General features: G+C 39.6%; 2 protein-coding genes across 3 annotated transcripts in view; one reads left to right on the top strand and one right to left on the bottom strand.

The window, feature by feature from the left end:
• usp43a (ubiquitin specific peptidase 43a) overlaps positions 1 to 13606 on the top strand; it is a 111730-nt gene extending 98124 nt beyond the window's left edge. For both annotated transcript variants that reach the window (XM_040146555.1, XM_040146554.1), the window contains 2 exons: positions 5747 to 5908; positions 6045 to 13606. In XM_040146555.1, the coding sequence (XP_040002489.1) occupies positions 5747 to 5908; positions 6045 to 7213 (1331 nt within the window). In that variant the 3' untranslated portion in view covers positions 7214 to 13606. The remainder of the gene's footprint in view (positions 1 to 5746; positions 5909 to 6044) is intronic.
• A 9296-nt stretch (positions 13607 to 22902) lies between these two features.
• mchr1a (melanin-concentrating hormone receptor 1a) lies at positions 22903 to 24951 on the bottom strand. The gene is made up of 2 exons (XM_040147009.1): positions 24894 to 24951; positions 22903 to 23924 (listed from the first exon to the last, which is right to left on the bottom strand). The coding sequence occupies exons 1-2, from the start codon at positions 24949 to 24951 to the stop codon at positions 22903 to 22905; spliced, it is 1080 nt and encodes a 359-aa protein (XP_040002943.1).
• Between the last annotated feature and the right edge of the window lie 3019 nt (positions 24952 to 27970).

Below are 27970 nucleotides of genomic sequence, written 5' to 3'. Positions count from 1 at the left end.
GTGTGACTGTAGGGACACTATAGATGTGTTGCACTATTAAATTCTGGTATGAATCTGCTGGATTAAAACTCAGAAGCCTCATTATAATACCTTTCCGTTGACAATCACAAAGAGAGCTACAGTCTGTAGAATCTTAAACACAGCACTGATTGTGCAACAATCAACAATCAACTATCAGTCTTTGAAAATGCACGGTTCTTGTTCATAAGACTTATTTTATTTATCTGTTTCTCCCATGCTGTGCTTCAATACCCAGATTTGGTTAAGTTTGGAGGCTACACTCTTCACATCAAATATTGAAGAAGCCTGGTCTTGGCTTTGTCAGCATCAAAGACAAATTTACAACAAATTTGAAAGAAAATGTTTTTTTTTAAAAAGGAGCATCCAACTATCCATCTTGGATGGAGCCTGGAGCCTCCAGTCTGTTATATGTATACTGAGCACTGTGCATAGACCTAAAGCCATCAGAAAAATAAGTGATTTAATTACTCAACAACCAGATGTAAAGCAAACAAAAGAGTCATGTGGAGAGTATGGAATGTTTTTGCTCGATTGTATGTGTCTACATGACAGTGAAGGTCAGCAAACGTGAGGAGTGATTCAGAATGAATTATTAACTTTTTGAAGGTCTTGAACTTAGAGGCTTGAAGCTGCTCATTCCGCTACCCCGTCCTTTGCTTCTTTATGGACTATCCATGTGACTTCATTCTTAATCACTCCACAGTTTTGCTCTCCAAGACACATCACATGGTGACCTAAATGCAATGCATCCAGACCAGATCCTTCAGGCGTTCTGTCAATTACATACATGGACAGTATAGTCAATCTAAATGTTTGGTTTCCTACAGTTTTGTTTAATAATGTCCTACAACTGCTAATCTCTTTTTTTTTTTTTTTTAATTGGATTAGAATTTTTAAATCAAGAGGAATGAAAAACATGTTAACTGCCACTGGCTATGCCATATAAAGAGGGAAAAGTCATGGCCTTCTGCCATGGCTGCTCAGAGGAGGGCATGTCAATGCATGTCAATACAGATGTCTGAATGCCTCTTATCATTAAGGTATCAACCTTTATCATTATGAACTGTCCTTTTTCTGCTACATTACAATTACTTGGTCCAAATAACCAATAATGATCTTATTTAAGTGTGCTGTATGTGACTACAGTATATTAGTCAGAAAGAGCACCGTTATCAACTGCTGTCAGAAATTGTACACATTTTCCGCAGTTATTGCACTTTCCTTAGTTTAGGTTGTTTATAATGTCCACATTCGAAATGTTAAGCAGTTTAGTGTACTGAATCTGCTCCTCCCTTTTCCCTCTTAATGATGTGCCCGGCTGCAGCAGCCATCTTGTTTTGTTTTTGTAGCCATCTGTGCCCACCTTAGCGTACTGTAGCTGTGGAAAATCAATGAATGACAAGCAAAATGTGAAGTGCACTGAGCTTCTGTGAGTTTATTCTGCACAAGTCAGCCAGATCTTGAAACAAACAACCACAAGCACACCTTGGCTTAATTTTTTTTTCTCTGTATGTGTCTCCTGTACACTGTTTGTAAACAACAAAAAAAGTCAGATCCCCTTAAGATGAAACAAATCCGCTTGAGAGGCTGGAACAAACCAGAGTGAAGGTTGAGAAGAGGAAGACACTCATTTCCTCAGGAAAAGGAAAGAGTACTTAGAGTACTTAGTACATTTTATGTCCCTACATGGTAAGATTTGAAACTGAAACTACAAGTTGAAGGATCTGAAAACCAATTTTTAGAAATGACGATGGTCTACATGAATGATTATTTTCTGCCAAAGTTAGAACAGTTGTGGAGGTTTCACGTGAGAGATTGCTGTATTTGTGTTTTGGTCCTTATTTATCTCACTGTTTTCAAGTGGACAGGAAAAAGATGAGCAACATTTGAATCAAAATGTGATAGCACTTGTGTGGTTGTTTGCTTGTGTTGCCAGCACTGTCAGTCAAATTTGATCAAACCAAACCAATGCTGTCCAGCTGAGCTTTTCATTTGTTTTATGGTTTGTTTCATTGTTTTTTTAACTTTGATTATTGCTTGATTAATCATGTATATTTAATGTTTCAGAGAAATACTGAATATTTGAAATCAAGTTTTCAGGGAATTTAGGTCATGCGGCGCAGGCCCATTGAATTCTCTGTAAAATTACTGCTATATAACATACTACTTATTCATTCCCAACAGTACAATATTAAATGAAAATAAGATCTTAAATATTATGCATATTTTCCCTTTAAAACTGAACTGTCTGACATTTGGTACTGCAGACTCATGTCCATGCATGCACAATAAACTGCTTTAGGATTAAAACCTATTCAGTCATTACTGAATGTGTGACTCGCATTCTGAAATGATTTATTACCCCTCAATCAATCAATATTTTTTTCACGTAGGCAGTATTTTAGTAAAATATTTTCTTAAAAATGTCATGGATGATCAAAGGGCTGTAGCTGTTCACATCTCTAAAAATGTGTGCAAATAATATGATAACCATTTTATTAATGGGAAAAACCAGTAGTATATAGTAGTTGTTATGCAGATAAAGATTTCTGCCTGTCCTGCTATCTGCAGCTCATTGATGTATTTTAGGAAAACCTTTGGTTTCAGCAGGGATACACTGTGTTTATCATTATTTACCCATTATTCTACTATTACTTCCCTCTTTTCCTGAGGAAGTGAGTCACACATTGCCTGAATAGAAATAATAGACAATTCAAAGTTCTTCACGAGTGAAAGAACAGAACAGACATGAGGGACAGCAGTGGAAATAAAAAAAGCACTAAATAAGGTCAATAATTGACTTGTGAAAGGTTGACAATACTGCGGGCCAAGCTTTGATAGTATGGGAGAAAAAGTCCAAATAATGTCATTCTTCTGACCACCATGACCTCCAATATTCTCCCTGAGAAAAAAAAAAAAAGTGACATACTGTAATAATGCGGGTAGTTTGTAATTTCTGTCCGCACATGTAGTTATGTAGCCTGGATACTACAGCATACTACAAATACATAAATTGATGAGTTAATTAAGACTTTCCGTGAGGGGTTTTTCCTGTCCAGTACAAGACACACACAGGATGTATGTATGTTCCTCTAATCCTAAATTTCTCGCCCTTTATAAACCTCCTCCTCCATCTTCAGATACCGAGGAGAGAGATGATGCATTTAAGGGACTGGCTCATCTAAATGATGTCAACATCCATTAAGTCCAGGTTACAGGCTGGAGTTCAGAGGAGGAGAAGGCCAGGAGGCACAAATAATGAAAAAAAAGCATTGCTTTTCACATTTAATGACGCAGGACAAAACACTGGCACAAGCACTTCTTCAAGTCAGTTAATGTGACTCAGAACAGTGAGTGAGGAGCCAAGGAGTCTCCCTCTCTACTTATCCAGGACAACTGTCACACTTTCAAAAACAACAAACTATCATTGAACTAAATATAGGAGATACTGGCACACTATAATTGTTTGGCATTATAACAGAATTTTGCTGCAAAAGGTGTTGAAAGGTGTCGTTGGTTACGTGGTGGAAAATGACACTTTGCCCCAGTACATTCACACAAGTACTCTACAGTTAGGTACATAAGTACTTGGACAGTGGCACAATTTTCGTAATTTTGTGTCTGTACACTACCACAATGGATTTGAAAATAGTCCAAAAAGGTGTGATTGAAGTGTAATTTTTCAGCTTTAATTCGAGGGGTTTGACAAAAATGTCACATTGACGGTTAAGGAACTACAGCCATTTTTATACATAGTCCCTCATTTTCAGAGGCTCAAAAGTAATTGGACAAACCAACATGATTATAAATATCAGGGTTATTTTTAATACTTGTATGAAAATCGTTTACAGTCAATGACTGCCTGAAATCTGGAACCCATGGACATCACCAAATGTTGAGTTTCCTCCCTTGAAATTCATTGCCAGGCCTTCACTGCAGCCACTTTCAGTAGCTGCTTGTTTGTAGCTCTTTCTACCCGCAGCTTTGTCTTCAGGAAGTGAAAATCATGCTCAGTTGGGTTGAGGTCAGGTGACTGACTTGGCCATTGATGGCTAATCCATTCCTTTGTCTTGCGAAGTTCTTGGGTTGCTTTCGCAGTATGTTTTGGGTCATTATCCATCTGTACTGTGAAGCAACATCCTATCAGTTTTGCAGCATTTGGCTGAATCTGAGCAGATAGTAGAGCCCCATACATTTCAGAATTCATCCTGCTACTTCTATCAGCATTCACATCATCAATAAACACCAGTGACCCAGTTCAATTGGCAGCCATACATGCCTATGCCATAGCACTGCCTCCACCATGTTTGACAGATGATGTGATATGATTTGGATCATGAGCTGTTCCTAACCTTCTCCGGACTCTTCTCTTCCCATCATTCTGGCACAAGCTAATCTTGGTTTGATCTGTCTAAAGAATCTTGTTCCAGAACTGGGACGGCTTTTTTAGATGTTTTCTGGCAAAGTCTAATGTGAGCTTTCTGTTCTTGAGTATTACCAGTGGTTTGCACCTTGTGTTAAACCCTCTGTATTTACATTCATGAAGGCGTCTCTTCATTGTAGACTTTGACAATGATACGCCTACCTCTTCCAGAGTGTTCTGGACCTGACTAGATATTGTGAAGGGATTTTCTTCACCAAGGAAAGAATTCTGCGATCATCCAATTTAGTTGTCTTCTGTGGTCTTCCAGGCCTTTTGATGTACCTGAGCTCGCCAGTGCATTCCTACTTTTTAAGAATGTACCAGATAGTTGATTTGGCCAATCCTTAAGTTTCTGCCATCTGTCTGATATTGATAGTTCCCATGAACAGCTAAAATGCAAAAATTCAACACTTGGAATCAACTCTAGACCTTTTATCTGCTTAATTTGTCATGAAATTACTAGGGAACAGGCCACACTTGGTAATGGAACTGATTGTCAGTTAATTGTCCAATTACTTTTGAGCCTCTGAAAATGAGGTACTATGTATAAAAATGGCTTATTTTAAAACTGAAAGTCCACACTTCAATCATATCTTGATTCGTTCATTTCAAATCCATTGTGGTAGTGTACAGAGGCAAAATTATGAAAATTGTGACAGTCCAAATACTTGCACACCTAACTGTAAGTACAAATTTGAGGTACTTTACCAGATTACTTATATTTTATGATTCTTTATGCTTCTTCTCCACTACATAGAGGAAAATATTAAACTTTGCCTCACTACATTTATTTGACAGCTTTAAGTACTAGTAGAAAACAAAGTCTATAATAAACGTATGAACTGTAATGCATTATTTTAGGTTAAACTACCAAATAGTATATAAAGCACTTAAATGTAGTTCCACCTCAGCTAGATACAACATTAAAATGCTGCTTGCACATTAAAGCATGATTAATAATCCAATAATGTAACAGTGACAGGATCCAGTCTGCTGCATGGCTATTTTTATGTTGGATACAGTACATTTTGCAGTTATTTCAGCACATTTACTTAAGGGGTTGAATACATTTACATTGTGGTGTTATTACATTTGTTAAGTTAAGGATTTGACCCATTTCTCCACCACTGCTGCCATGCCACTGCTGCCATGCAATGGACCTGGAGTAGCTACCTCACTGTGTGTTTGTGGTTTTACAAAATTCATTTAAGTTTAGACATCAGAACTTTCAGTTTAGGATGAAGTGTTTCTTTAAGGTTTATAATCCCCCTCTCATCGCTCTCCTCTCTGTGTGTCTCACAGGCTCCACAAGTTCATCAATGTCAGACCACTGGCTAATCCGGCTGACAGTGGACAGTAAGAGAGGCAGTCTGGTGTCTCGCTCCTCCACCACCTGCCCGTCTTCCATACCCGACTCTCCAGAGTCTCCGGTCTTCCTTGACAGTGGTTGTAAAGAGGAAAGGGGTAAGGGGCCACACTCAAGATTTGCCCTCATCAGTTTAGTGGCTTATTGATTGTTTATTTCAGGATTAATCCCATGTAAAGGTCTTGAATTTGAATGTGAAAACTAAAACATTTTCCTTCTCTACATAATTGTTAGGGGGTTTTGAGAGCAGGCCATTTGTCAGGGGTCTTGAGGGGCGCAGTGTGAGCATGAGAGCCCCTAGCAAGACCAAGGACACCCTGAGCAAAGTGTTTCCCCTGCGCTGGTCCTTTGGTTCCAAGGACAGACGAAAACCAGAACCAGTGCCTCCACGGGTCCAAGATCCTGCCCCCGTGGAGCTAGTGCAGTACTTGGAATCTGGCCGGCGGCCCCGGTGCACAAAGGACCCAATAGTAACTTTGATGAGTGAACCACGCAGCACAAAGGAAGCTGCTGGACGCCGTGCTGCAGCAAATGTCCGATCTTCCAGTGTTGGGAGTATAAGTTGTGTGGGTAAAGCAGGAGATGAGCTGCCGCCAGAGTCTCCACAGGTCCCAGAGGGCCAGAGGAGGCCATCAGATAAGACAGCCAGCCTGAGACGCAGCAAGGGGAGCCAGAAAAGAGATGAGAGCACCTTGAATATCAGCAGTAGCTCTAGCAGTAACACCCTCACCAGGAGGAAGGATGCCAGGAAGCAGAACTCCTCCAAAGCTTCCAAGGATACTGAGGCAAAAAGGAGTTTCAGTGCTGGAGTTCAGCCCAGCTACAGTACACCCAGCCTTCATGATGAGACTCTGAGAAAACAAAAGGGAGACAGGGCTGATAGGGAATATTACGGTGAATATGATGGAAACTCTAAGACCAAGAAAGGAGACATGCCCAAGAGTCACGAGGGACTGCTCTCTTTCTTCAAAGGTAACTTCCTAAAGAAGGATAAGGACCCAAGGAAGTCAAAGGAGGGTGAGTCAGGGAGAGGAGGAAGTGAGGAAGGAGTTAGAAGGAACCTGTCAAGGCTGTCACTGTCTAATGGAGCAGCTGGCGGCAAAACCGGGATGGAAGTAGGCAAATCTAATGGCTCAGGCCATCTGGGTGATGAGCTGGTAAACGGGAAAGTTGGACGCACGACAGCTGACATCAAACGCTCCCAGAGTTCCTCCAACATCCCCACCAAGGCAGAGCAGAGCATGCGTAGGACAGCATCTTTGCATCGTAATGGAATGTCTACAGCCCCGGCACCATCACGTAGCCTGACAACTGACAAACCATCTTATGGCACCCTGCAGAGGACTCGTTACAGCACAACCTCACTGGGGCGCAAAAGGACAGTCCCAGAGTCAAGCTTCTGACAGAGATATCTAACACATCCACACACACACACAGGGCCTTTTACCTGATATAAAGTGAGTGACGTCCAGTCTCTGAGATCAAAGCAATAGAGCTAAATTCACAGTGATACGCCTTTTTGTTCCCAGAAAATGAGCTGGCTCAAGTGGTTTGGACCATGGAGAGACAGATCAAATGAAGAGTCTTTTAATGCTGGGATACAAAGAGTGGAATGAAATGATGTGACCTGTCCAACAAATGTCAGAGGGAGTCCATCTCTATTCTGTTTTTTATCACTTCAAACAAGTGCCTGAGAAACTAATATGCAGTTTAGACCAATGATTTTATGTCTTTTTAGCACTGGAAGCACAAAATCCCTTATACATACACGCACACACACACCCAAACACACACACACACACACACACACACACACACACACACACACACACACACACACACACACACACACACACATACACAGACACAAACGGACATACACACATAATATCTGCATTATTACTGTAATTTGAGTGTTGGAATTCATAAATCCGTTTTGAATTCTTATGGTTATTTGCTTGCAATCAAGACACACTGATTGTGTTCATTTATATGAATGTAATGTGTCCACTTGATTAACGGTGGTGCTTTGAGGCTGCAGTTTCTGATTAACATCAATTACTCATCTTTAATCCCTTCTTTAATGTTTATTTAAAGTACAGAGTGGCTTGGAACACAAAGCAATGATTTCTCCCCATGTGACCCAGACTTCAGTTGTTGTTTATTCCATTGTAAACATGCAGTGGAAAGACCAAAACATCTACCTGCAATAACTCGCTGGGTGGGAGTGGTATTCTGTAGAATCAGTGAGCTCGATCTCTTAATTATTATTTGGCCAAGACAATGAATCTTTCCCAAGACCAGTAGTGCTTTATGGCTGAGCCTGACTAATCTCCCTGTAGTGGAAAGGAATTTAAAAAATATATGTCTACCGTGAAGGGTAACATTAATGCAATATCCACCCTTAGAGAATGTTTTACACCCTTGCTATAACATTAGTTAAATATATTAAATGCATTCCATAGTTTTTTGGTTTAACCCCTTTATTTTTCTCAGTTTATGATTTCCTGTTTTCCAGACTTTATCAATTGTCAGAAAATAGTTGCATTTAGCTGTGGGGTGTATGAAGGAGGTGAATGCAATTAGCACAGCTAGAGGACACTGAGCTTTTCTCCTCTCTCAAAATGCAGGATGCAGGATGTGGATGTCGCATGCTCTTCTATAGAATCTGTATTTGGTGGAAAAATTCTGCTTTTTCCATCATTTTTTGAGCGGCTTTTTGTTAAACGTGGCAGCTCTGGAAAACTAGCTCTTGCTCTTTGATTGTGATGAATTTTCATCTGAACCTGACATTCACTGATTTTGATTTATGCAGTCAAGGTTCACTTTAGAACAGCTGGTAATACTGCAGTCTGACGCTGGCTACATATGGCCAGTTAGCAAGACATATACTCCACAAAACACCAAAATGGATCCAAAAATGTAAGCTGTTTCAGTGTTCTAGGTTGGGGTTCTTCCTTAAAATTATGAAAGATTTAAAATGCCTAAATGAAAACAAATCAAACAAAGAAATAAAGTAAAACGCAATACATATTGACATATATTTTCCTTTTTATGTGTGCATTTACTGTAAGCTAACACGAGCTAACGCTAACTAGTTCACTTACTGAGAATTGTGCCAAAAAGACCCCTCTAAATGTGTGTTTTTGCGCTTCTTGCAACACAATCTATCCCTTAAAACTGCAGACAGTCAATCAAAAATGTAACTAAATGTACAGTCGATATTAGTGTCCATGCAGCCTCCTGGCCAACAGGAAACTGTTTTAATGTGAAAGGCAGTCTACCATGGCTATCATCCACTCACATCATCGTAGCTAAGTGCAGCCCATGGTCCCACCCCAAATCTGTGATTGGACAGTTGATTCGTTGCCATCTTGGCATGCATGATGGGTGTCCATTTCAAAAAAGAAAGACCTCTCTTGCCACTCATCATGAGAACTAATGACAGTGCTTTGCATTTGGTATTGGCAGGTCTATGCTGCGCTCTGCTGGACGACACTGAAATGTAATACACCTCTTTGCATCTTTAATTCATTTTGTTGTTGCAGAAAAAAGAAAATAATAATAATTGTGTTGTTAACAAATATTTTCATTTCATTATTACACAGTAATTTTAGACATAAAAAAGGAATACAATTAACAGTGTCCATTGTATTTCGTTTAATTTCTTTGTTTGATTACTTTTAATTTAGGCGTTTTAAATCTTGCGTACACATCAGATAGGACTCTATGAATCCGGCATTATGAAGGTTCTGTCGTGCACTTTGTCTTTTCACAGCTTAAAGTATTAAGATAAAGTATTAAGATAAACATTGATGGTGTTTATGGCCTGCAGTGAGATAAAATTATACTTTTCATACGGGGGAATTGCATTATGGGAATATTTCTTACAGGGGAACATGCAGGCATTTTTGAAATTTACTTCCGTGTGCTTTTTTTTTTTTTTTTTGCTTAACTTTACCTTGTAACCTTTTTTCCAACAATAACTTGCTTCATATTCAAACCGCTTAGAGCCACTGATCACAGGGTTGGCAATTCGATTCCCGGTTGTCCATGTGCCGAAGTGTCCTTGGGCAAGACACTGAACGCTAGGTTGCCTCACTTGTCACAAGTCTGTTTCAAATTCTGATGTTTTTTTAACAGGCCAGCTGGATTTGCATTGATTTTTAGATGTTGTGTATGATATGTGTACGGAAATTTCCCATGATGCCTGCTCTGGCTCTACACATCTATGGCTCTACATTTGGTGATTTAATTTGCACTTTACACATAAAGGAATGTTCATTAGTAAGTAATGCTACTAGTCCTTAATAAGACTCAGTCACTCATTCAGTTTACTGACAGAGTTACGTGTCAAATTTTGTTCCCTTCCCGCCAACAATAAACACATGAGAATATTATGCTCGAACCGTAGTAGCCAATGACTGAAAACCTAAAATATGATACAAGTTCATTAAGATACATTAAAACATACTGTATAGTAAAAGCACTATATCAGCCTTGAAAAAGCTGTGTAAAACTGAACAGTCAACGTGTTGATGTTAATGGCGTATTAACCCTGATTGTTTATTATGGAACTTTCTGATCGAAAAGTCACAATGAATGTACACAACTTCTGTTCGTCTGTTGAATTTTGTAGCCTACAGCTGTATTAAAAGAGAAAAGCGCGCGATACTGTCCAAGCACTGTCCAACACAATTCCTATGGCCTTTTACAGTTTAGTGTATATCATTATCACTATCCTTTTTCTCAACCTTGAAATCTGAAAACCAACAATATTTAACCAGTATTTCAAGAATTTGTAAAGTATTTCAAAATGACATGAAATTGTTTTTCTTCTGAGGTCCCTTGACTCGGTGGAGCTCTGCATCAATGTGTCGACCCATAATAGAGAATGGAGTGAGCTCCTATCTTTTGTTTTGAATTTAAACAGGGAGGCAGAAGTTTATTCACATCAGCTGAATTCTGTCTGGTCATGTTGTAGCATATCTGAATCCTTTTGGTCAGTATTCACATTTGAATGAGAACGGGATGCTTTTGTATCCAGCCCAAAGACGAAGTAATAACATGCGAGTTCGATCACCAACTTTGAAAAACTCTAAACAAATGCCTCCAGTGCTTTTGTTTAAAGCTTGTCACGATGTATCACTTTGTTGTCACACTGATAATAGTAGACAAAATGTTGAAGTACTAAGCAGTATCACAGTTCACTTCAAAATAAATAAACATGCCCTTTTTATTGGGAAGCATTTTATTAAAGAGCCTGTAAGGATTAAAATCAAAAAGCAAATTGTATTATGAAAGCCAGTTTTTTTATGAAGATTATCAGTTTCACTTATGTTTCACTGTTTTATTTAAAGGTTGAGCACTGGAATTAACATTTTCTCATGTTTGTGCTTGGATACAAGCTGCTGGTGGTTATGAAGAATGACACTATAGAGCACTACAATTTCAAGGCTATGACACATGAAAGTTTTAATTTCAGAGGTGAGGGTTTGGTGTCTCACAGTGCAGCCATAATTTTTTTGCGTTAGGAGATGTCTTGGACGGATTCTGCTTTCCCTACTAAACTGCTAAATCTCTGCCTCAGTTTTCATCATCTGGTTCTGTTTCAGTTAATTGTGTTATATTTATCTCGCCAAACTCAGTGACAAAATTTCCCAAAATGTGATGAGTGCCCAGAAAAGAGATATAACACGCTAAAGTTTCAATTCTCCCAGTAAATGTTTGAATTCCCCTTTGCCTCTGTCTTCCTTCTCAGCACCCACAGTGTACAAAACCTTTCAAAAGCACCCATGCATTTTCCTAAAAAGGTGCCTCTCATCTCCACATGGATGGTATTATCGTTTAACAGTTTGAATCAATCTGCAGAGGAGGCGGATTTTTTTAATGTGTAGGTAGCTAATGTTTCTACTCTAATCACATCTCAAACCAAAAAGGTAAATAATCTTGTTGCAGGCAGTAGTCATAGCTTTGGTTAATGGCACACTGCTACACCGTAAATCAGATTTTAAAGATTTTGTTAAAAGCTCTTTTTTTCTAATGTTTTCCTTTTTCTTTCTATTTCTGAAAGAAATGTGTAAAAAATATTTTTCACATGGCAATTCAACTGCTGAAACAATGTATTGAGTAATACAGTACATCTGCACCAGCTGACTCACACAACCTTGCAAGAACACACACCACATTTATTTTTACCAACACTTTCAGTACGCTGCACTTTTTTTTAATTTATTTTTTTAGCCAGTTTCAAGTCACTAAGCAATAATAGTTGAATGTGTAACTCATTAGTGATGGTCCTTTGCACAAGTTTTAAATGAAGTGTTAATGAAACTAAATTGAAGATGAAGAAATGAAGCACAGGAGCTTTATGTTCTCCAGATAAAAACTTCACACTAAATATACCATAGAACCGCAAGGTCAGACACTTCATTTTCTCCTTGAAATGTCAAGAAGGATTGATGGTGGCTCTGTTTTGACTGCAGCTGCTATTTGGCTGTCCTCAGTTATGAGTTTACCCAACCTTATAAATAGAAGTAGTTTGGGAGTTTGCTGGAAAGTAGCATACTCAAGTAAATGCAAGCATTCATTACCTACTGTCTGGTGTTGTCCGCACTGAAAATGTGTGCAAACAAAAAAAAAAATCCTGATTAGAGCATGAAAAATCAATATTCTTAGTGTCCTGTCAGAGTGACAGAAAGATCAGAGCTATATTTGACAGGGAACAGGAAACTCACCTTGAAACTTGTGGAATGGTTTTCTTCAACATCTGTATCTGAGCGACATTTATCTTATAATAGGGCTTATAATTCTGAACAACGCACATGCTTACATACAAATTATTATAGACGCTGGTGAAAGATAACCATGTCCATCTTTTCAGTAAATTTTAGTATAATCTAGTGTATAAAACACCAGGTTGAAGTGCAGTCTCTTCCCTGTCGTTCAGCAGAAGCTGATAATCACTGATACAGGATGAATTACATTCACTTATATTTTGTTCTTTCTCGGAGGAGAGAGCAATACATTACCATGTATTAGAGAGATCAATGCTGTGTTATAATAGGGCATAGAGTTTAAATAGGGACACAAAGTCTGTATTGCATTATAAATTTGTATGTTTGTGTTTTTCTTTCCATTGCTCAATCCACGTGGCCACATTTACACCATGTTTACTCCGCCAAACTGAGCACTTCTGTGTTAACACAGTTTTTTGTGAAATGTAGGTTGAAAGTGTTTTTATACGCAAGTTTTTATACATTTTATTAAAAAAAAAATTCTATGTATATATTTGTGGATACACACAGACAGAACTGTGTGTGTGTGAGAGAGAGAAAGCAATAGAGAGAGAAAGAGAGTGAGTGAATAAATAAGGTCATTGTCATGGACACAGAACCTTTGGTGTGTACTGATTTGGGAACAAGATGCTAAGGTATCCAACTGAACTCACATGCAATGTATTCCATATTTTACATAATGGTGTAACTAGTATGCTTTCACTACAAAACAGCAGTTTCTGCCTGATTTGTCATCTGTACATGATGGTATATTGTTTATTTTTCAGTACAACAAATAAAAAGATGTTATTTATGGTTATGGCCTTCAGTCAACAGCTTGTAGATGCTTGATCAGAAATATTAATATAAGAAATACACAAAGGATAATCTTAACAATGCAATAATGTTTCATTTTCTATTTCTAAAAAGAATGAGGTGCCACTCGTTTGAAAGAGACATTATTTTGCTTTCTCATTCATATGGCAAGATCCTGCGAGGGAAAGCTAGTTTTGGTATAACTATACAGTCCCACTGTAAATAAATATAAGCTCTGCAAGTAAAAATATTCATTACGCAGCCTTGCCTCTGTCAATTTCATCTCATCACATGTTCATATATTTTGAATAAGAGCTTAATGTGCAAAGTAACCATTAAATACAGCTGTCAGTAGAGTAAAAGTTAAGCATTTGTCTGTGAAATGTAAAAAACCAAAATTATATAGGATCATAAAATACAGTTAAAGTAAAAGTACCTCAAAATTGTACAGTACATCACTGGTACTGGACACTGATAACCACAATGCAACAGAACTCAATCAGCGACTCAGGACACAGTTCAGGGTTCCACAAAAGTCAAGGTCTTCACTTGGGAAAAAGGTCAGTACACAGGCAGGAAAACAAATCCAAAACAGGCTGGGAAAAGATGAGGTCAGAACTAGGCTATGAACAAACCAAAACCAGGAACACTAACACAAGGTGAGGGCTGGACCGCTTAACGCAAGGAACGAAGACAAACTGGCACAGAGGGAAGGGAGCACAGAGACTAAATACACTGGGAGAGGGGCAGACCATCACAATGGTGGGGAACACGAGGGCAGGGAGGGTTAGCCACACCAAAATAAAACGGGAAACACTGCACAAATGACAAAAGTAAGAAAAACATGACTTCAGGAGCAGAGCGGGACATGACAGTCCTAACTTCAGCGCATTTGAAAATCGGTTTATTGTTGAAGTCATTTTTCAAGCTAGTTACAGCTTCCTACTTTTCTTCATCATATATGAAATGAAAATAAACATCTTCAGGTTTTAGACTGTAACTTAGATTGTCGTGAGTCATTTTTGTAACAAGCAACTGAAAGAAGTGCCTTAGGGCTTTGGGAAATTGCGCTGGTCATTTTTCATTATTTCCTCACATTTTATAGACAAAACTAACTCTGCTGTGCGGGGCCGAGCAGGCAGTGTGCGTGTAGTGTGTGTGGGATTTTTAGAGCTTTTCCGCTGAAAGCAGCTTTCTTCTGCAGATGAAAACAATGCTACGAGAGCGATTAGAGTCAACAAAAACAGTAAAGTTCTCGGCCAAACAGCTAAACGATGAGCTGAAACCATCGATAAAGCTCAGTAAAGCTGGGGGGAGCTACAGATTTGGGTGATAATTCACTGTAGGTTCATCAGAGTGACCCCTTTAAAATTGTCACATTGTTTTCTTATTGTCGTCTAACAGACTGTTATTGTAACGATATCATTTATAGGCATTTAACCAATAATTAAAAATAATCATCAGTTGCAGCCCAAACAATGACTGTTTGTCATTGTTTGTTAGTTTTGTATGGGGTGGCTGAGGGTTTCTATGGTTTCTATTTTTCATTAGAGTGCCATGTTCGAGTCCAGCTCTGTACTGCTGCAGTCTAGTCAGTAAGGAGGAGGGGCCGACTATAGAAGTAGATCTTCCTGCATTGATCCTTAATCGGCCCTCTTGTGAGCTGTGGTCCCACTTGACTGAGTTTGTCAACAGCCTGCAAAATTTGTATTTTGCTAATATCTAATGAACATCTTGTCCATAATGTCCCTACCATCCGCAAAAGCTTAAAAGAGCACATTCTCTTTTCCTCCTGCTGGGAGGACCAGAGGATTCGGCCAAATGATGAAGGCTAAGAGGATGTGTCTGTCAGAGATGACAGAGGGGACGAGGTCAGGGATGTGGTCTGACGGGGGATACCAGCAACGCGCGTCGAGCTTTGAGACTCCTCAGAATGTCCTGCTGTTTCTCCTCATCCTGTCCTTCTGCTTCCATCGTTGAAAGCTACCTGTGGAAGACGGCAAAGAAATATGAACACAGAGTCACCGTCTTATATTTCCAATACAGTTTCATCATCTGATAAGGCGGATGAAGCATACCATGAACTCTGTACCAGCAACATTTTGAAGAGAGGAATTGCAGCAAACTCTAATCATTGTAGTTTAACTTTTTATGTAGTTTAACTGTTTAACTGTATTAAAAAATACAGTTTTTGATGTTCATAGCAGCTTCGACAGGAAACTACAGAAACTCCGTTTGTTACAGAAAACAGAAAAGCCTCCGAGTGACTGGAGCCACAGCATTACACTACCGTGCCGATACTGAAACACAAGCCGAGGAATATTCCTGCAGCGCTGACATCCGGACGATCGTCAGTGGCCATTCGAGGAGTCGCCCGCTTCAATCCCAGAGGCGCTCCTCCGAGTCAGTCACGTGGTGCAGTGGACGCAAAAACGGGCCCTGCGCTCGCCCGGTGGTGAAGCAGCAGCGCGGGTCCACCTGAACTGCTGGAGAAGGGGGCTCAGCTGCATGACATGTCAACAGACTCGGTTAGCGCGGCTGGTTTGGGCTGGTGTGAAAGCTGTCGGCCGAACCCCGGTGCGGACCAGAAAAAAACCGAACCGAGTACCCTTGAAAAGGGGAGTCTGGTGCGGTTTGTTTGCGGTGTGAAAGCAAACGAACCAACCAAAGGATTTTCTGATAGCAGATACGTGATTTTAGCATGATGTCAAAAGCTAAGCTACTACTAAATCCATCTTCAGATTGTGAAAACAAATCAGGAAGCTTTCTTATAATTGATATTTACAAGCCATGTGTATATTAACGAAAAAAAAATAATTTGGTAACACTTGGTACTTTACACATGGTAATTTGGTAACACTTTAATCACTAGGTAACACATGGTAACACTTATGCACATCAGCATGGGTATTTTTCCCTAACTAATAAGCTAAAAAGGTTGTTCAAACTGCTGTGCTTTTATCCTACTCCCTGTAATTTTTTGCAGTTCACCGAGTCCGTTAAAACTTGTGTGCCAGCGATCCCAAGGTGTAAGCCCCGAGTCGTCACTGTGTAAGACGTCACCTTTTCCCTCCTGTCTCCAGGTGTTACTCACCATTCTTACCATGCGATCGACTGGGCAGTCCAGTGATACTCGGGCTAGTGTGGGTCCACACTAATGTGCTACGACGTGTAATGAGGCAGCGGTGAGAAACGCGTGATGCGGGGACTTAGGGAAAATATTATGGTTTGTCTGTTTAACTTGCTAATAGCTTCACAGTCATGTAAACTGCCAAAATTGACTTCCCTCTGCCCCTGCTGATGATCCGACCCCCCCCTCAGCCACTTCTCTCTGGCAGGCCACTGATGCTACTGAGCTCACCTTCTGTTGAACAACATAGGAGCGGCACTGCCTTAGATGCCATAGTCATCACTCCCCGTAGTCAGCAAACGGTGCATTGGCCATATATTTTTTTTGGTACTTTGGTATTGCTTTTAGCAATATGTTTTGCACATTTGTCTGTTTTAGTGACCGCTGTGTTTGGTCTGACATTCTTTGACAAATAACATATATGTCTGTTATGTGCCAATCTATTTAACAGTATCTATACAACAGTGGAATTCCTTGAGGGCAACACCATGGAGGCTGTTCCCATGGGTTTGATTGTGGTGAAAAATGAGGAAAGGAATTAATTCATTAAATATAGTTATTGTTAGTCATTGGTGTAATTTTCGGGACTGGGCTTATTGGGAAAACCGGTCCATATCCAATCAACTTACCTCAAACATACCTTACCTCAAACATTCAGGTGAATTACTGTTACTGGACAGCAAACAAGACAAAAGCCGGGATCAGGAACAAGGAGCCCCGCATTGTCTTACTGGGATCAGGATTTTTCCACGCTGAACAGGTACTAGAATCAGAGGTTTGGCAAATGGATCTTACAATCTTGTTATCTTCTGATAATATCGATTCATATATTAAGAAAAATTTGCTTTCAAATGCATTAAATTTTTGAATAAATATTGATTTTTCTAATGCACAAATTATTTTTTACTTTGAAATGTACAGCAGGACTGTAAATTTGTGTCAGTGTCACACACTTAATATCTTAATCAGAGGATGCCAAGCGTCTTGCCATCCAGTATCTGGTGAAAACTGAGAGAGAGGAAGAACTTTCAAAGAGGAAGGTCGAGTACAACAAGCAGTATATCACAAGTTCGGATGAAGATGAGGATGATGGTGATGGTGTCCTGTAGCTGAGGGTTGTTTTTTTTTTACGTTTTTGTTTTTTTTTAAATAATTGATTGAACCCCCTGGGGAGTTTTTATAAGTGAGCTCAAATGCTGACAGAATGAATGCATTATTCCATTACATAACCACATAGTGCTAAATACCAGTTTACAACTTAACTATTTGATTTTTGGTGAATGAAATTTTTGGAAATATTTAATGTTGTCCTGGATAATTTTAATTGTATTTTAGTCCCTCACTCAGATCGCCAATGTAAAAGTAGCTGAGTATTTTGTTTGTAACTGTTATGGCTAGAGGAAAACTGTAGTAAACTGTAGTCAGTGTCAGTGGTTATTTGTTTGACAAACGTAAATTTGACTTAAACTGAAATTAAGATTTTATTCATCTAGATCAATAAAGCTATAGGTTACTAGGGTGCTTGTAACAAACCATCAAAAAATAATGCTTTGACAATAACACACACCTAAAAGTGTACATTACAGTGTGATTTACTTATATATTACATTTCTAAATGTAATAATATACAGTTTGTTTGTGTATATATATATATATATATATATATATATATATATATTTTTTATTTTTTTTAATATATATATATTTATATAACTGTGGATATTGGTTGGTTGAGCAGGATTTTAATAAAATGTCTTGACATCTATTGGATGGATTGCCATAAAACCTTGGCACAGATAATCATGTTCCCCTTGGGATGAAGTGTAATATCTTTGATGATCCCTGCTCCATCATCAGGTCAAATATTGAATATGTACACTACTCTGGTTTATGACCAATTACCTCCAAAATAATGAAGTTCCCATTGTCCTCAGCTGTACTTATTGTTTGGTGCTAATTAAAGGATGTTAGCATGCTAATAAACTAAACTAAGAGGCTGAACATGGCTAACTAAACATAGGCATGTTAGTATTCTCATTGTGCCCATGTTGACATGCTGACATTAGCATGTAGCTTAAAGTAGTGTTGCCTAGGCCTCACAGAGCTGTTATTGAGGCTGTAGATGTAGCTTAGTCTTATTTTTTATGTAAAGAACAGATTTTAAACACACAATAAAACATGACTCAAAACAATTAAATGGGTTGAATACTCTACATTCTAAACTTCATCAAGATGCTTTTTTTTTGTAAAATTGTTTAGTGGCTGTACTTAACCCTCAGCTGTACTTTGTCAGCTAAATCTCTACTTCGGCTCAACTGTGCTTTACGCTAAATGCTAATGTTTGCAAGTTTTCATGCTAACATGCTGATCATTAGGCAATTCTCTGTAATTTGCAGGTCAATACTAGGTGTTAACATTATGTTTAGCATGTAATACAAGTATGTAATGTCCGACATGTTAGCTTGTTAATTAGTGTATGCAGTTTACACGGATGAGTATACTCTATATCATAATCGTCTCTTGGAAATTGTGGGGGATGCTCATATGGTCCTCTCCAAAACGGACATGAGCACAGAGCAGACATTACCCTGACAACCACTTAGCCTAGGCAGAAATAAATACAAACAAGCTCTCCCCTGTAATTAAGTCTAAAAGTGGTGCCATTTTTGTAGGGTAGGCCTATTTTTAATCCGTTAACTGCTGTGTGGCTTGGAAAAGCAATGCGATTACAATAGCAGATTCCATTCTAACATTACACTGTACATGGCAATGTTAATGAGTGATTCTGAATTTCAGCCACAAAATTTTGTGGAATAAATTAGGTTTTGGTTCATGAAATATCTGTAGTCATGATAAAGCAGCAGGAAGATATGCAATTTTGTCTGCAGTCTGTAATCTGAGGAATACTCCAGGGTTCTCGAGTGCAGCACAATTACACTACACACTGTGCGGATTCATCGATTAAATCTTTAGACATGACCCTGCTGGGCTCTGGCAAAATAAGGACTTCGATGCTTTTCTGCATATCACACTGGTACGCTAAACCACATAGATCATACAGTACAAATGATTAGTTCTGTAAGATTTGTAATTAACTCATACAGCCTCACGTGGCCCTCCTTACTTTGGCTCTCTCACTCTGCCTCTCTTCTTTCTTTGCTCCCTATTTATCCATTGGTGATCAAATACCTGATACTTACATATTCTGTATCCAGTACCTGTGTAGACTATGAGTATCTGAGGAGTGAAAATGCTTTACATGCGTTAAATATCAGGGATAGCAAAAACGTACATTCAGTGAAATCATGAGGCACACAAAAAACAACCACAGTACACTTATACTGACAGTTTCATACAAATTTTTCAATATTTCTTTTACAGCATTCATATTGATTTATTAAGCTTTCAATGTTCACAACAATACAGACAGAGTTGCCCACAACTTATTGTTTAATCAACAACTGTTTCATGAGACTTTTTTCTTTTTTCTTTTGCTTCATAACAAACGAGAACAACAGTTCAACACCAGAGTTTCTCATCCTTGGTGTTGGGACCCTACAGGGTGTTGTTGAATAAGCAGGTGGGGTCATGGGAGATTTCTAAGACTAACAATCAATATGTTGGATATATAGTATTTTTAAGTTCAAAAAAGTGTTAATTTATATCATCACTGCTGTGTACAATCATTTCAGAGCCTGCTCTGCCCTCTTAAAAATACAATACAAAAACAGGCAATTTTGATGACAACTTGTCAGATCTAATTGTTGGCATCAAGACAGTTTAGAGACTCAGAAAACTGGGTCGTAGGCCAGAAAAGGTTGAGAAACCCTGAGTTTCATATTCAGTGTTAAAAAATATTTTAAATTTACATGAATTACCCATCCAAAACAGATAATTTCCCCATCATAATTGTACATACTAAAATACCACATAATATCAATACAATACAAATATTAACAAAGCCTAATCAGCAAAATGGCACTCTTACAGTTTTGACATATCAGCTCATCCAGAACACAGCCCTGCATTTATAATCATGACTTTGAATTTTGGACTGAATAACACTGAAAATACTGTAACTTTAACTGCTTGACAAATAACTATTGTACTTATTCAAATGTTTCTCAAGAGGAATCATTGCAATTTATGAATCTTTGGGGGTGCAAAATACAGAAAAAATCAGTTTCATTTTCCTCTTCAATTGACTTGTAAAAATGGCTTTAACGGTCTTATTTTACACATGCTAATGGTCGTGAGTCAAATTTACAGGCATCATTCAATGTGAATAGCTCTCACAGCTCTCATGCATGAGATGATGATTTTTTTTTTTTTTTTGTGATCATAACATTGCAGATTCCTGGAGTGACTGCTTTGTAATTTGCCAAATGATGCTACTTGGACCACCAGACACTACTACACTACTCACCGTTGGTCCATGGTCTAACCTTACTCCAAAATTTCACTGAACAAGGTTTTGAGAGATCCTGATAACAGACAAACAAGCAAACAGACAAGCAGTAGCAAATGCATATAAAATATCCAAAAGCAAATGAAATAAAAGCACTGTTGCAACGGATATACAGAGTAAAGAAAACAAGATAGCACATCCTTTTTTGCACATCTGTGTGTCTTTCCTACTTGTTGCCTGGTTAAGGTGCATGCTGTTGGATTTTAACCATGCATGTATTTACATTACTTTTTTCCAAAAGAAAAAATGTTGTGACACAATTCCTCTAGACTGTGGTCCTACTGAATCTGATGCAGTCTTGTATTTAACTCTTTAGGATCCTAGACATCCTCTCCATTCTCTTATTCTGCATCCTCAATGTTCTTCAGAGGTTAGATATCACATCAGAAAATCACGGGACACAAGAACAAACAAGAAGGCATTACGATAACCTCAGTAACATCTGTGCAAATCTTTATACACAAACCCTTTAATGTTCCTAAAGCTCACAACTCATTTCACTCATCTCTTTCCATTGTCTGTACAACAATCATGTTACAGTACTGTCTGCAGGTATCTTTCTCCAATGCACAGCTGAAATCTCAGCCATAGCTGCAGGCAACTGCTTGCTACGTATATTGCATGGATGCACACAGTGATATTATATTGACTGTGTATAGTGATAGTATCACCTCGTGTACTGTGCTGTCCTGAACAGTCTACTTACATTAAATGTGATGTGTGTGTTGATTTGTGTATTTGTAGTGCAGTATTTGCTATGATTTTATTATTTTATGACATTTACTCAACTTGTCATCACCTACTAGCATATCAGCCGTGACCTATTGGTTTTTAGGTGTACTTCCTATTTTAAAACATTTTGACCTGACGATGATCCAGACTGGAAGAACATGTTCCCTGTTGAAATTAAAGAAAAAAAATAACATTTTCATGGGCTGAAAAACACACTCATGGATATTACAGCTTCAGCAATAGTGTCAAGGAGTGTTCAGAATGAAAATAAATCAGATTTTATAGAGTCAATAGAAAGGTTCCAGCGAACACGAAAAGATGTGCATTCACTCCAGTTGGTGTCAATCGAATGGGAGTAATGACAGTAATCTACAGCAGAGAAGAGATGGCCTTGAGGAATGTCTGGGGTTTACAGAGTTAATGCATGTTGTTAGCTAAGTGCAAATGTCTGTACTGTCATGTTCACTAGCTGTTTGTTGTTGAGAAACATAGGCTGCAAAATCCCCTGCAAGGGTAGCAAGATGAATTATTACTTTACATTCAGTCTTAAAACACCTTTAGTACTTAGAAACTATCCAGTCAGCTTTACTCTCTTCTTGCTGGGTGCAATTGTTTATTATTTCAATGTCTATCAGTCATTTCAAAAAGAGGAAGATCACAGGACTCTCAGATGTAAATACGTTCAACTGAACAAAACTATAGAAAAAAAAAACGTTTTTCTTGGCTACATAGGTGCAAACTCAAGTCAATTAAAAAGATTGTTTGTGATGATTTGAACTAGTACGACTGTTAGGCCTATCTGACTATACTCTGAGCTTCCCATTCATGAAAATTTGTGGTCTTTGCAGGTGTAAATCACTAAACTGAAGTGTGTTCAGGCCTGGTAAGAAAGCTGTAGCAGGCTGTGTAAAAAAAATGAAGCTGTGTGTCAATCAATGACATTGGGCTTTGTATGATGATGATGGGAAACAGCAATTTATTCAGGTCTCTGCAGAAAAATAGCACATACTGTTAGACATACTGTTTAAATAAAGTGGTCGATTGGGGTTCATGTGCAGACATTAGTGTTCACAAACAGTATATTTCTTGCGCTATTTTCCCATTTATGCTTATCAACTGCGCTGATACATGGTGATACAGTTATTTTGATTCTTAGCCACTGATTTTCATTCACTGTGGGGCCACATTGGATGGTATCATCTCCCCAGGAACTGGCTCCTGCTGAGCCCCCTCAAGTACCATTCTCACACTCACACTGCCACCATCGGTGGTGCTCGGGTTCACACGAAACTTTCTATTAGCCGGGTGTACAGCCCTGAGAAACTGCCTCTTGAAGGTCTCACTGAGGATAATGTAGAGGAATGGGTTGATGCAACTGTTAGCGTAGCCCATGCTAATGGCTATGTTGTACGCATAGGAGAAAGCGAGGCTTGGCTTCTGCACCCCTAGGTGGACCAGCTGGAGGATGTAGTAAGGAGCCCAGCAAATGAAGAAAGCCAAGCATATGGCCACTGCCATCCGCGTCACCTTCCTGGTGCGCACCCTCAAACTCCGTGGAGGCAGTGGTGCCACGCTGGTGGACATGTGTTGGAGGATCTTGAAGAACACCAGGCAGATGATAACCAAGGGTATGGCAAAGGCCAAGAAGAACTGGTAAAGTGTAAACCAGTATGTGTCAGTCACTGGGTCAGGCAGGAGGAGCGCACAGGCCACCAGGCCATCTGGAAGAGGCATCAGGCCTGCATACATCCACACAGGGATGATGGTGAGTAAGGACAGACCCCACACCAAACCAATGACCAGCGCTGCCACAGAGGGTGTGCGGACATAGTTGAAGCGGATGGGATGGACCGTAGCCAAGTACCGGTCGAGGGTCATCGCAGTGAGGATGTAAGTACTGACAATCTGGCTATTGGAGTCAAGTGCAGTGATGACCGTACACATTGTGGCTCCGAAGTGCCAGGACCCGTTGCCCAGCAACTGGTGGATGAGAAATGGCATCCCAAGAAGAAACAGGAGATCAACAATTGACACATTTAAGATGAAGATGTCCGGAACAGTTTGCTTGGCACGGCACTTGGTCTTCTTCATGATGGTGTACATGACAATACAATTCCCCATAATACCCAGAAAACAGATGATGCCAAAGATGACAGGGAGGATAGCACTGCAATGAAGGGCCCCATCTACACCTGGAGACAAGAAGAGGAGGGAGAAGCAGCTGAATATAAGGTGAAAATATTTAGTAATATCATGCTATCTTATACTATATTGCACATTGCATTTCATTGTCGCATGATAAGGAATCTTTTTCTATATGTACAGTATATAATACAGTCATCAAATCACAATTTATTAGCAAGAGCAGCAGAGTAATATCAACAATACTGGTCCGTCAGGGAATTATTACAGAGGCAGATCTATTAACAGACACTGCACAGAGCACTTGTTGCTGTTCTCCCTCTTGCTTTTAGACTGTTGACAGACTGACTGCTGAATAATTCCAATGTGAAAATTATTGATTTGTGTGCAGGCGTGCCTGTGTGTGTGTGTGTGTGTGTGTGTGTGTGTGTGTGTGTGTGCGTGTGCATGTGCGTGCGTGCGTGTGTGCGCGCGCGCGTGGCTTGGCTTTTTCAATGCAATTCAGTGCAAAGACAGATGATCATGGGGCCAAAACATTGTTCTAATGATTCATAAGATATTAGAGGGACAGATGTTAAAACAGGTTCCTATGGAATTTTAAACACAGAAGTCACAGTAATGTCTAAATAATCTTACTGAGCCCACTGAGTGACTTTTTTCATTTTTAAGACTAGAATAATGTCCCTTAATCACCAAGTAGAAATCATAGTAGCTACAGCTTTCAGCAGTGGCAAGGTTTAAATTGATATGATAAGGGTAGTCATATTCCTTTTTTTAATCATCAAACATATCAGGTTGTTAAGGGAATTCACTGCAGCAGGCTATGAAAGCTCGTATGATTAAAAACATTATGCAAGATCGTTTTGGGAGATAGAAGAAAAAAGCGAAAAAGAAACTGCATCCACTTGATCTCTTGCTATTTTAACATGCTGAATGCAGTTAGGATGCTTATAAACGCGGTGTGAAACGGCGTTGGTCTCACTGGATTAAATTACCGGTGCGCCGGTTGCTCAATTTACCTGTCGTCGTTGAATTACTGTCTCCCAGAGAAAAATTAGAGTCGCTATAGAAATCCATCGGTAAGATCCAAAGTAGGATATCCGATTTTACAAGTGTTACCAAGTGCCTGCTTTGCCAAGTGAGATGCACCTGAAGCAGCCAGCCACGGAAATTCCCTCCTACTCTTTAAGAGTGACTCCGGATAAGCTATTTTAAACGAGTTCACTCTTCTACAGCGTGAGCGTGTTGCCTCACGCTCTGAGCAGACCAGTGCGCTCTGTGCCCTCAGTCATGAGAAAGCCGCGCTCTCTCCGTGGAGTTGCGACTGCGCCGCCACTGACAGTCCAGCTGGTGGAAGCGATCCGAGCGGATCACTGAGAGCCAGCAGCCGCTTGTACTTCCCCATAGCGTTTGAGGTTCTGTGCGCAAAAGCCTCCGTGGAGACGTTTGATCCCAGATATCTAATTTTGCTGGGTGAGCCAGGGCGAGGTCGGTGGGGATTTGTGTGCTCAGGGGCTGGGCAGCATCTATTAGCAGACACGGCGATAGAAAATAGAAAAGAGAGAAAAAATAGATTAAAAATGAATCAAATTAAGAAGATGCCCCCCACTGTCCAAAGACATTTTTGGAGTGTTTGTCTTTTTACATGATGATTTGACGCGCCCCATCTCGACGGGCAGCAGCCATCGCTAGTTTGCAGGCTTATGATGCGCAGACATTGAGCAGCAAGTGGTTTCTGCTTAGCGACAAAAAGAATCCATCCACTTCCTGGCAAATTGCTGGTGGTCTGGAGCCGTTCCCGAACAGCCCCCGGGTGGTTTACTGTTTTCCGCAATGAACCACTAGATGGCCTTGCTGCCCCTCATTTGAGCTCCTCGCACGTCTCGTTCACGGAAATTGGATGTGATCACGGCATGGTGTGTGTGTCATAAATACTCGTCTGAAGAAACCCAAGGCATTTATGCAGCCATATAGTGGCTGGCTTGGCAAATCAGGGCAATTAATACGGCGACACAGTCTATTCTGTGGTGAATCGGTTGAAACGTGAGATTCGTTGGCTGAGGGTGGAGGAAACAAGATTATGCAGTGTGTGTGTGTGTGTGTGTGTGTGTGTGTGTGCAAATGTCTTTCTATGGTTGTGTGGGAAAATGTTGGATTGAAACCATCGTTGTGAGGACATTTTGGCAGGTCCTCACTCCTTCACAGGGCTGTTTGAGGGCTAAGACCTCGGTTAAGAGTTCGGTTTGGGTTAAGGTTAGGGTAAGGGGCTAGGGAATGCATTTTGTTAATGAGTGTCCTCACAACTAATGTAAGACAAGTGTGTGTGTGTGCGTAAGAAAACTAGAGAAGTAGCATTAATGGTTGTGTACACTTCAATAATATTAATGAGATCCTACATCTCAACGTGTTTTGCAGGAGGATTGCACAGGATGCGCTGCACTGTGTACTAATTTAAGCAGCTGTAGCAGGGAATGAATATTCCTAAAAACTCTACAGACTTTAAGTTCATCAGAAATCAAACTAACGCCTGGTAAGAGTTTTCTCAAAATTTAAACTGCTATGTCAGGAATGAATTTTTTATTCACCAGTAGGTGAATCCCATCGATTTTAACTACTGTACATTGCTGAACTGCAGTTACGGAAGTAATGGATACTGTGGCAATGTACATTTGAGAATAAAGCACACAGCTGTGCATTCATTTAGTGATTATGGATGAGTTGGTTTCATTGTTTTAAGGAGACCTGTCTGTGTGTGTGTGTGTGTGTGTGTGTGTGTGTGTGTGTGTGTTTGTGTATGTTTGAGGTAGTATAATCAAAATAGTTTTTACCAGTAAGCATTTGGAATTCATGATTTAAAACAGACTACAGTTGTAATGTTTGCCTAGTGATGTTAATTTTTGAATGAAATACTGGTACTGGAAATATTGTACTATATTGTATATTATCAGAGATTTTGTCGCTATTTGGTTTGTCTTTTTTCCAATCAAGACCTTATTGCGAATTGAAAGAAGTCTGCTGGGATCTTGGACAACATGGTACTGCTGCTCTTCTTCTTCTTATATTGCTGTTCTTAATTTGGGCAAGCTACTGTCCCTGTTGCTGAATCTTTTTCAAGTGGAACCAACATTCATTGGAGCGCCCTGGTAGCACATGCCACATAACTGCAACATCCGCGACTCTGTTAGGGCCTGGGGTCTTTGTTCCGTGTCATACTCAACTCTCTCTCCCCATATTTCCTGTCTGCATCTTCACTATCACCAGATGAATTAAGGCAAAAACATATTTAAAAGCAAAGAAGAAGAACACGAGGCACACTCTCAGGCTCCTCATATTCACACTTTCAGTCCTGGTGTTTATCAGTCAGAGCCAGTCCTCATCTGAGCCGAAAATAACCTAATCTCATTTTGTAATCTTTGCTAAATCACCTCAGTTTACAAGCCTTATTCACAGATGATTACCAAATATTGTGACTAGTGTGAAATGCCTTCTGCCACATTTTGATTGCTTTATGAGGCTGTAACATTATTTTGGATGGCCACACTGGAGTGACACCCAAATTGCTTCCCTTGAAACTGCCTTCTTATCTATTTCATCTGCTTCCTCGTTGCCTCTTCTCCCACACAAAGCCCACTTTGATGTTGCCATTAACACTTGCTTTCATTTGTGCTTTTCCGTCATTTAATGTGATAGAGGCTGCTGCGGATCACTGTACATCACTCCTTTGTTTGGCTTAGTGCCCTCTGACTGCAAACACGATTCCAGCTGAGCCATATGTATTAGCATCTGGTCAGGAAGTCTCAGTCCTTGCCTGATTTTGTTTATAGAGGCCACTTTCCCACTGAGTGGGTGCCTAGACTATTCAGTATAAATCATTAGGTCTCTTCCTCACACTCTTTAGAAGTGGACTTTGACTTCCTAGACTGAGTCATCTAAGACCTTTTAACCAAATTTAAAATGGCGATCTACTGTATATGGCGCTCTTGTTTTACCCATTGAGGAACATCTCATCACTATACTGGTGGACTCATATTTAGACTTAACTCCAGTGTCCTTGAACTCAACTTTGAAGGCAGAGATCTTGCTTCTAACTGAACCC

The sequence above is a fragment of the Xiphias gladius genome, chromosome 15 (assembly GCF_016859285.1).
Source record: "Xiphias gladius isolate SHS-SW01 ecotype Sanya breed wild chromosome 15, ASM1685928v1, whole genome shotgun sequence".
In the NCBI taxonomy this organism is placed as follows: Eukaryota; Metazoa; Chordata; class Actinopteri; order Istiophoriformes; family Xiphiidae; genus Xiphias; species Xiphias gladius.
The sequence above is the reverse complement of the archived record's forward strand: the minus strand, read 5'-3'. Positions and strand labels throughout refer to the sequence as shown.